We start from the raw sequence: 10765 nt of genomic DNA on the forward strand, positions 1-10765 counted from the left end.
TCACGGTAATGTTAGTGCTCCTCTATACTAACATTCACGGTAAACGCACAACATGAGATGTTAGTGCGCCTCTATACTAACATTCACGGTAATGTTAGTGCGTGGTAATGACATACTAACATTCACGGTAATGTTAGTGCGCCTCATAAACATTCACGGTAATGTTATGCGCCTCTATACTAACATTCACGGTAAACGCATCCAAACAGAGCAGGAGGGGTCGACGTGAGACAACTTCAGGTTTTCAAAATAAGATGTCAACAAATATATGGAAATAAGATTAATTTTATTTTATTCACATTAAGAATGAAACCAGTTACCTGCATCACGTGACTGACTAACATTTTCACTGTACCAATTGTATATTATATTTCATATTTAACAAAGTAATAACTCCTACATTTGTACAAATAATTGTCAAGTGGTTGTTTTTTTAAGTGCTATAAACATTTTTTTCTCAATAATTCCAGACATACCTGATGTATATGTGTTCAAACTAAAATTCAAACATTTTTAATGTACCAATTAAAAGATATTTCAAAGTAAAAGTCCTCCATTAGAGCAGTCAAAATATATATAAAGTATCTCTGAACACACTCACTGAACATTAAACGTTTTTATTGTAGTGGTTTAAATATTTTTCATTATTTTTATTTAATTGTATTGTCTTTATTTAATTGTATTATATTTATTTAATTGTATCATCTTTATTTAATGTTGTATTGTCTTTATTTAATTGTATTATCTTTATTTAATGTTTTATTATCTTTATTTAATGTTTTATTATCTTTATTTAATGTTTCATCATCTTTATTTAATTGTATTATTTTATTTTATTGTATTGTTTTTATTTAATTGTATTATATTTATTTAATGTTTCATTATCTTTATTTAATTGTATTATCTTTATTTAATGTTTTATTGTCTTTATTTAATTGTATCATCTTTATTTAATTGTATCGTCTTTATTTAATGTTTTATCATGTTTATTTAATTGTATTGTCTTTATTTAATTGTATTGTCTTTATTTAATTGTATTGTCTTTATTTAATTGTATTATCTTTATTTAATTTTATTGTCTTTATTTAATGTTTTATTATGTTTATTTAATTGTATTGTCTTTATTTAATTGTATTATCTTTATTTAATTGTATTGTCTTTATTTATTTAATTGTATTGTCTTTATTTGATTGTATTATCTTTATTTAATTGTATTATCTTTATTTAATTGTATTGTCTTTATTTAATTGTATTCTCTTTATTTAATTGTATTATCTTTATTTAATGTTTTATCATGTTTATTTAATTGTATTGTCTTTATTTAATTGTATTGTCTTTATTTAATTGTATTGTCTTTATTTAATTGTAATATCTTTATTTAATTGTATTGTCTTTATTTAATGTTTTATTATGTTTATTTAATTGTATTGTCTTTATTTAATTGTATTATCTTTATTTAATGTTTTATTATATTTATTTAATTGTATTATCTTTATTTAATTGTATTATCTTTATTTAATTGTATTGTCTTTATTTAATTGTATTGTCTTTATTTGATTGTATTATCTTTATTTAATTGTATTATCTTTATTTAATTGTATTGTCTTTATTTAATTGTATTGTCTTTATTTAATTGTATTATCTTTATTTATCGTTTTATTATCTTTATTTAATTGTATCGTCTTTATTTAATTTTATTATCTTTATTTAGGTTTTCATGGTTTGTCGCGGTGCAGTGACGTCACTATGACGTGTCCCCGGTACCGTGTCCCGGTGTACCGGAGGACCGGTCGGCTCATCCTCCTCTAGCTCTGCTAGCTAGAGGAGGATGAGCCGTCCGGGAGCTCGGGGAGCCGTCCCGGTAGAATCCCGGTGACCGGAGCACCCGGATGTAGTCAATAGGTTCGTTCACCGGCGATCACCGCGCAATGCATGCCGGGTAGATTTTTTTTTAAAAAAAAAATTTTTCAATAACTTTATTGGGACATTTGTTCAAACATATAAAACTTAACTTATAATTTAGCCATTTATTTATTTTCAAGTGATGTTTGTATTATTCATTGTTATTTTATATACTGCCATATGTTCAGGTTGGGGGTCATTTATGTATGTAGATTGTGTTAAATGTATAAAACCAATAAATATTAAAAAGTGTATTTATTAAGACCATGGACAGATATGTGGTAATGTGGAAGTCTTCCCAGGAGGATCATTTAACAGAACAGCAGCATAAGCAGCAACATGATGATGAAAACATGACTGGACCAGTTAACCTTCTGTGTCAGCTGCGTCACATGATCATCTCTCAGCCAGTCTACAATGCTGCTCCTGGGTTCAAAACCTTTATTTTCAAAATAAGAGTTCACTGTAACTCAAGAGCTTCATCCATGATGAACAGATCAGAACTCAAACTGCTTTCAAAGAACCAAAGAAACAAGACGTTTTGTTTTTAACATTAAGGTTATTTAATTACATCAAATATGAAAAACTCATCCGTGGTTTTCTGATCTCACAACTGAAACTGTTCCTCATTCAGGGTCGTCTCATTAGGATTCATTAAGGCCGGTTCAGGTCACGACCAGCCTCGTGTGTGGAAAAGAATGTGAATCAATAGTTTACTCAATAAATCATTTATTAACTTGTTAAGTTTACTGAACCAGTCGGATCATTTCTTTATCACCGTGACGACACGAGGATCTGATCCCAGAGCAGAGAACGAAGTTTATTAACTTTTATGGAGAGAAACGTTTTATTTATTTGCTGCCCGAGATGCTCGATGGGTTCGTTCTCCGCTGGTGGAGGTGGAATGTTTCAGGAGCAAAGCATCATGGGACGGGATAAGTTATGTGAATGTACATGTGGAGACTCGGTGGAGTGCATCTAATTAAAACAATGTTTATGTTAATTATCAGTCTGATGAACTTTAGGAACATCTGTACAGAACTCATGATGTCATCATCACACAGCCGAACATCAGCGTTACAGAAGGAGCTCAGTCGGCGAGGACGTCGTCCGGCGGGGTCATGAGGTCATCTTTTAAAGAGCGGGGTCATCCGGGTCCAGTCGGGGGTCAAAGGTCAGAACGTGTCACTGCTCGATCTGCTGCGTGTCTGTGATGGTGGAGACGGCGCCCTGGCCTTTGCTGACGTCACTGATACACGCCCACTGACCGTCCATCGACTCCTTCCACAGCGTCACCTACAGGGGGATCGAACACACGGGTCAGAGGAAGTAAACAACGTGAAGCTTAGTTTATAAACGCCGCAGTGCGTTTGGTCCTGCAATCTATGAAAATCTAATTTGAGTAAATATTTAGCAGCCAAATTAAATAGTTTACAGGAAGACCAACCCGAGTGTCTTTATAATAAATGGAATACAGGACTTCTTTCTTTACAGGATTAGTTTAAAGGTAAAGTAGTCCATAAAATGAGACATGAGTTTACAGATAACAGTCCTTCCTCGTCATAGTGGAGGTTAGTTTATGGCGTTCGTCGGTTACACAGTATTTTAGATTTTTCACAGTTTTATTTTACGTCCTCTGGTGTTTCAGAGAATAACGAACATCAGTTCAAGTATAAACCACAGACTGTATACAAGAGGTGGACGTTCAGCGTTTTCAACAGGAAGTGACCATATATGGAGTGAGGAGGAGTGACGTAGAGACGCCGTATACGTCTCTGGTGTGGACCTGTCAATCAGTGTGTAGCCCCGCCCTAAAGCATCCCCTGCTTTATGGTCTGTTTGACTCTAAATGGAGCATCATTTACTAAATGAACATCATGCTGTATTGAAGAAGACTTGAAACTAGAGATTGAGACCATAAACTCATGTTTACAATGTTTACTGAGGGAATAAATCAAGAGAGAAGTAGAGTCATTTTCTCATAGACTTCTATACAACCAGAGGAGTCGCCCCCTGGTGGACAGCAGAGAGAATGCAGCTTTAACACAGGAAGCTTTGGCTCTACTCTTCAGAACTGGAGGTTGCCTCCTGGTATAAGAGCTCACGGGTTCAGACAAAGCTTAACATGTGTTCCTTCATAAACTCCACCTTGTTGTCTCCTCCAGAAACAGCCAGAATGTTTCCAGTGATGGACCAGCTGACGTGCCAAACCACGTCGTTGAACTTATGGAGCAGTTTGGCCGTCCAGGTGTTGCCCGCCGGGTCGTCACACGTCCAGATGAAGACACGTCCGTCCTACGAGGAAACACAATCTCATGTCAAAATGTTCCTCACTTAACTCTGCTGCCATGTGACCCAGCAGACGGTGTTTGGTTTGTTCACCATGACTCAGATCTTTTACTTTAAATGGTCACTTCAGAAGTTTTCAGCCTGGACTCTTTCTCCTCAAGTTTTTGTGTCTAAAATATGAACAATAAAGTTTAAACTGGTTCAGTATTAAAGTTAAACTGTTATGTGATCGCCCACCGTTTATGCTCGTCCACTTAAAGAGCTGGTTTTTGTCATTATAAGAGTCTGACTACGGGATGGAAAGAACAGAAATATAACCTCTCCTCTTTGTGTCATGTGACTTGTTGCTAGGAGACGACAGAGGTTATAGAGTTATAGAGTTAAAGAGGAGAGATGATGCTGTCAGTGTGTTGTGATGAAGAACAGAACGAGGAGCTCAGTGTTCAACGTCACGGCTGGATATTTAGATGATTTCAATAATGGGGAGGAGACAAGAGATGTTCAGAACCAGACTTTGTTAAACAGTTTTTTAGATACTCATTTGTTAATATTCACCCTGGACTCTGGCTCAAACCGAAGCGTAATAACGCAGCGCTGTTTGAAACGTACCGTTGAGTTATTCAGAGAAACACTGTCGGAGCAGCTGAGCACCGAGCGCTGTGAATGTGTGGAAGTAACATTTATTTTATTTATTGTTAGCTATAGACTACATCTCTTACCTATTTCACAGGCATATGTTAGTCTCATGTTTCATCATAATTATGTCAACCTCTTCTTCAAACTCTTTCACAAGAGACAATGTTTTGTATTATAACCAGGAAAAGAGTTTTTCTTTCATCCATTTCAACTTCATACCCGTTTGTTATTTCATAAAGAAAAAGAACGCTTTGATTCTTTAAACACCATCGCTCTCATTTCAGTGTAGAGCTTCAGTTTCCTTTGTATACTGCTGAGTAGATTAGTAGTACATAATACAGTACTGCTTTATATTATTTAAGTACATCATAGTTTTTTATGTAAACGCTAACAACAAGTTACTAAATAAATGTAGTGTAGAAAAAGGAGAAATATCTCTGAGGTGTTGTGGAAATACTGCAGTAAAGTACAAGTATGTTGAATTTGAACTGAAGTGCAGTACTTGAGTAAATGTACTTCGTTACATACATATGCTTCATACATACTTGTTTCATGAATCAGAAAATGAAGTTTAAGGCAGCCCGTTAATGAAACGAGATGTTTCCATGTTTGTAACTTCTTCTTACTGAACTTTACTCTCTGTCTCCACCTGGTGGTTCAGATCAATAAACTCCACGTTTAACAGCTGCCACACTAATCAGAATAATCTAGTGATTGAATAAGAAGACAGTGATTCTCTGGAGAACATTGAGGAGCAGAGCCAGTGTTAATGGAACAGAAAGGAGTCTGACCTGAGAGCAGCTGGCGATGGTGCTGGTGGGGAGACCAATAGAAGGAGCCCAGCCGACGTCTCTCACCCAATCACTGTGAGCCTCCAGCTTCTGGTCCTCCTTCCACTGACCGTCCTCCTCTCTGGAGGCAGGAGGTGAGAAGTTAAGACATAACTCTCCTCCAACAAGAGAAATCAAACGAGTCAGCGTTTCTCTCCTCTAACGTCGTCTGACTCTTCATGGACAGTTTAAAACTAAAAGGACATAAAGCGAAGCAGCAGAACCAGAGACTTCCTCTTTTTATTCTGTTCAACTTCCTCCTCAAAGCCTGACACCTACATTACCCACAATCCAACTCTACCACAGACAAAAGGCTTTTCTAACATATGAAGACATTCTCCTTACGACCTGTAGACAGACTGTGATGTGTAATGCTGTGCAGCACACAATCTATGCCTTTAAACTAACTTCCAAAATGAACTTTTTCCCAACATGTTTTTATTCTATTGACACATTTATGTTTGCTGCACATAAACAAACATCCATCACATTATTGATGCTTTCAACTACGTTTCTGTTAAAGCTGTGACAACTATATATATATATATATATATATATGTTAAATAAACAGTCTGTGAGTCTGAGTCTATTATTCTCTGCCCCTTTAAATATTCATCGAAATAAGCAACAAATACATTTCGTATTTTTGGTTATTTTAACTTCTTCCATATTTTACTTGTGTGATTTTCTTTTTATTCATATTTAATTAGCGTTGCTTGAGGGATATGAATATTACGGCTGCTTCTCTGCAGCAGCTGTGCACATGACAATAAACACATAACTTCTATTGATAGTTAATAGTCTGTTGAACATGAACTTACTTCCAGAGTTTGACCAGGTTGTCGCAGCCTCCAGAGACGAAGCGTTTCACACAGTTTGGTTTCTGACCCGACGGCTGATCGATCAGGCTGCCGGGAACGACGGCAGGAGCCCAACTCACCGCGTTACAGCCGATCTGAAGCACAATGACAGCGGGGTTAATGAACCTGTGAACCAGCAGGAGACGGACAGCTGGACGGAGTAAAGAACAGCATGAACAAATAGTTGAACTGGACAGTATGTCACGCATTCATGGAATGAACCTCTGACACTCCGAGGTGTCTCTCAGACTCACAGTGTGTGCGTTGCTGATCTTCTTGACGTCCCACTGCTGATCACCAGTAAACGTGAGGAGGGAAATGGCTCCGTCTGAGCTGCCGCAGGCCAGAATCAGACCGAAGTCATAAGGACCCCAGCAGACGGAGTTCACTGTGGAGACACAGGAGCAGATTTAGAAACAGTCTGTCTGAAATTGACTTCATCGGAGGGAGAGAAAGATTTGATAAAATACAAACTAGAGAGCCAGTCACAAATACAGAAATATGAAATACGTAGAAAACAACTCCTAGGTTTTATTTCACCAGCAGATCTACAGACCTGATGACTCGTGTCCACAGTACTCATACATCTTGTCCCAGGATCCGTTCTCCTCCTTCCAGATGATGACTTTACGGTCGTAGGAACAGGAAGCCAGAATGTTGCCGAACATCGGGTGAGCCCACGCCACCTGCCACACCGGACCCTCGTGGCTGCACAAACACAGACACAAATGTGACGTCAGTGTTACAGATAAAAGAATTACTGTGAGGAGTCTGAAGCTGCTGGTTCGGTGTAACGGTGGTCTCTTACCCTCTGAGGTCGGCGACCAGGATCTGCCCTCCGTTTCTCACATCAAAGATCTTCACGGTGCGATCGGAGGAGCAGGTGGCGAGGCGAGTCCCGTAGTAGTCCATCTGGGCATCGTGCTGAAACAGACAGAACAACACACAGTTTAATGAATGATAAATAAATGACCTCTGTTCTCTCTTGTGCACTACACAATAAATATCATGAAACGTACGTCAATGAAACAATCATAATAAAGGAACTCTGGAACACATTAGCAACTGAACTAATGCTGCTGACTAAAAGAAAACCAGAGCTGAACACATTCATAACGTAGAATACAAACGATTACAGTCAACACACAAGAAGAGACAGACACACAAACTAAAGAGCTCATTGAGTTACAGCCGAAACCATGACTTTATTAATCAGTTCATCAATGAACAGAACAATCAAAGTAACTGGAAACTACGGCAACAGCAACTGATTCTCCTTTTGTTTATGCAACACTGTCAATATATTTGTGATCATTTTGAGGTTTGGACTGTTACTTCCTCTTACTTACTGTAACAGAGTATCGTTAGTATGGAAGTACTTTAACTAGAACAGAGTGTTTTACTGTGTGGTATCAGTACCTTTACTCTAACAGAGTGTTTTACTGTGTGGTATCAGTACCTTTACTCTAACAGAGTGTTTTACTGTGTGGTATCAGTACCTTTACTCTAACAGAGTGTTTTACTGTGTGGTATCAGTACCTTTACTCTAACAGAGTGTTTTACTGTGTGGTATCAGTACCTTTACTCTAACAGAGTTTTTACTCTATCAGTACAGAGTGTTTTACTGTGTGGTATCAGTACCTTTACTCTAACAGAGTGTTTTACTGTGTGGTATCAGTACCTTTACTCTAACAGAGTGTTTTACTGTGTGGTATCAGTACCTTTACTCTAACAGAGTGTTTTACTGTGTGGTATCAGTACCTTTACTCTAACAGAGTGTTTTACTGTGTGGTATCAGTACCTTTACTCTAACAGAGTGTTTTACTGTGTGCTATCAGTACCTTTACTCTAACAGAGTGGTGATACTGTGGACATAGTACTTTTTACTGTGTTGTATTGGTTCTCATACTGTAACAAAGTACTTTTACAGTGAGGTAGTAGTACTTCCTCATCACTGTGTATTAATATTAACCTGCAGCATTAAAGGCTGTTTAATAACAATAATAATGATGATAATAATAATAATAATGATGATCATAATAATAATAATGATGATAATAATAATGATAATAATAATAATAATGATAATAATAATAATAATAATAATAATGATAAAAATAATAATAATGATAAAAATAATAATGATGATAATAATAATAATAATATAAAAATAATAATGATGATAATAATAATAATTATAATAATAATAATCATGATAATAATAATAATAATAATACTAAACAAGGAGACACTGACAGACATGCAGCAGGTAAACTGTCTCTTCAGCTAATGCTAACGTTAGCTTCAGTGATAGCTAATGCTAACGTTAGCTTCAGTGATAGCTAATGCTAACGTTAGCTTCAGTGATGGATGAAGGAGACTTACGATCATGTCCTCGTGAGAGGTGTCCACCGTGTTGATGACAGAAACCTGGAATTCACAAACAAACAATAAAGTTATGTTGAGGATTAGCTCTCCGCCGTTAGCCTGTCAGCTAACGAGCTAGCACGTCCGCAGCTAACTGTTGAAACAAACTGAACTCACCATGACTGCTGAATATAAATGTATATAAGTATATATAAATATATATAAGTATATAAGTATATATAAATGTATAGAAGTATATATAAATGTATAGAAGTATCCCTTTTTCTCTCCTGAATGAGTTCACCAGCTCAACTGCTCCGACGTGGCAACAAGACGTCGCTTCCGTCTACAGGTCCGACGACTGTTCCTACCGGCGGAAACACACGAACGGACAAACAAAGGTTCCGCACAACGAGAAAATAAAAATAAAAATCTTATAAACTGTTTTAAAAGTCAAACAAAGGCAAGACTGGCAATATAAAGATACATAATAATAACATGACCAGTGCGGGAGGAAATATTTAGACATTTGACTCATGTAAGAGTAGTATTTCCCGAGAGTACTATTTATTAGATAAGATAAAATAAGATAAAATAAAATAATCCTTTATTAGTCCCGCAGCGGGGACATTTACAGGATTACAGCAGCAGAGAGGATAGTGCAAACAAGAGACATAGTAAAAAAGATTATAAATAAGCAAATTAGCAATAAAAAACAGTAAAAGAATCCACTGTAACTGAAATATTATATATACAGACAGAAACTATTATAACTATTGTATTGCACAGTGTATTTGTATTGCATCATGTATTATTAGCATCAGAATATACTTAAAGTTTTCACTATGCATGTCAAATGTCAGAATAATGTATATTATTGTATAATGTTAGTGATGCATTCATGTGTTCATCACTTTAATGCTGCAGCTTGTAAAGGTGGAGCAGATTTAAACTTCTTTATGTTCTGCTGTGTAGTTTAACTTATATATCAGAATGTATATGTATTCAATAATATAATCAAAACCTGCAAAGTATTTAATAACTGGAAGATGGATTCGCTGTTAATAATTAAAACTAATATTAGAGACCAGGCGCCCTGTTGTATAGTATGTTATTTATTCCTGTTCTATCTTTATTTTGTTGTATAGTATGTGTATTTATTGTCTGTGTAGTTGTATAGTATGTTGTGTAGTTGTATAGTATGTGTATTTATTGTCTGTGTAGTATAGTATGTTGTATTGTATAGTATGTGTATTTATTGTCTGTGTAGTTGTATAGTATGTGTATTTATTGTCTGTGTAGTTGTATAGTATGTGTATTTATTGTCTGTGTAGTTGTATAGTATGTGTATTGTATTGTCTGTAGTTGTATAGTATGTTATTTATTGTATTGTATAGTATGTGTATTTATTGTCTGTGTTGTATAGTATGTGTATTTATTGTATGTATTTATTGTCTGTGTAGTTGTATAGTATGTGTATTTATTGTCTGTGTAGTTGTATAGTATGTGTATTTATTGTCTGTGTAGTTGTATAGTATGTGTATTTATTGTCTGTGTAGTTGTATAGTATGTGTATTATTGTCTGTAGTTGTATAGTATGTGTATTTATTGTCTGTGTAGTTGTATAGTATGTGATTTAATTGTATAGTATGTGTAATATTGTATAATAATTGTCTGTGTAGGACATATTGAATAGGTTTAATTGGTTGACTATGCTCTATGTGTCCACACGGTGGCGCTGTCACCCTGGATTCTGGTCTATTTATATCTCTAACGCGGAGTGTCAGGTTCCCCCCCGCCGGAGCGCCTCTCTCTCCGGTGCTGCTCCTTCTCTCGCCATGTTGTCCGGTTAAATCTGTCGCGTCACTTTCTGTTCCTCTT

General features: G+C 36.0%; 1 protein-coding gene across 1 annotated transcript; it reads right to left on the reverse strand.

Moving 5' to 3' along the window:
• Window positions 1-2442: 2442 nt before the first annotated feature.
• Window positions 2443-9246, reverse strand: sec13 (SEC13 homolog, nuclear pore and COPII coat complex component). Its single transcript, XM_054616856.1, has 9 exons — window positions 9062-9246; window positions 8903-8947; window positions 7326-7441; window positions 7074-7225; window positions 6772-6905; window positions 6479-6612; window positions 5619-5739; window positions 4051-4197; window positions 2443-3198 (listed from the first exon to the last, which is right to left on the reverse strand). Exons 1-9 carry the CDS (start codon window positions 9062-9064, stop codon window positions 3088-3090), a joined length of 963 nt encoding a protein of 320 aa, XP_054472831.1. The 5' UTR covers window positions 9065-9246; the 3' UTR covers window positions 2443-3087.
• Window positions 9247-10765: the final 1519 nt, after the last annotated feature.

This window comes from Anoplopoma fimbria, chromosome 17 (genome assembly GCF_027596085.1).
Source record: "Anoplopoma fimbria isolate UVic2021 breed Golden Eagle Sablefish chromosome 17, Afim_UVic_2022, whole genome shotgun sequence".
NCBI classification, from domain to species: domain Eukaryota; kingdom Metazoa; phylum Chordata; class Actinopteri; order Perciformes; family Anoplopomatidae; genus Anoplopoma; species Anoplopoma fimbria.

Excerpts from the sequence above, each read along its gene's own strand:
- sec13 (XM_054616856.1), bottom strand. Across the intron at positions 7,226-7,325 it reads CTGGTCGCCGACCTCAGAGG|CCACGAGGGTCCGGTGTGGC; the intron begins GTAAGAGACCAC and ends GTGTTTGTGCAG. Across the intron at positions 6,906-7,073 it reads CTGTGGACACGAGTCATCAG|TGAACTCCGTCTGCTGGGGT; the intron begins GTCTGTAGATCT and ends GTGTCTCCACAG.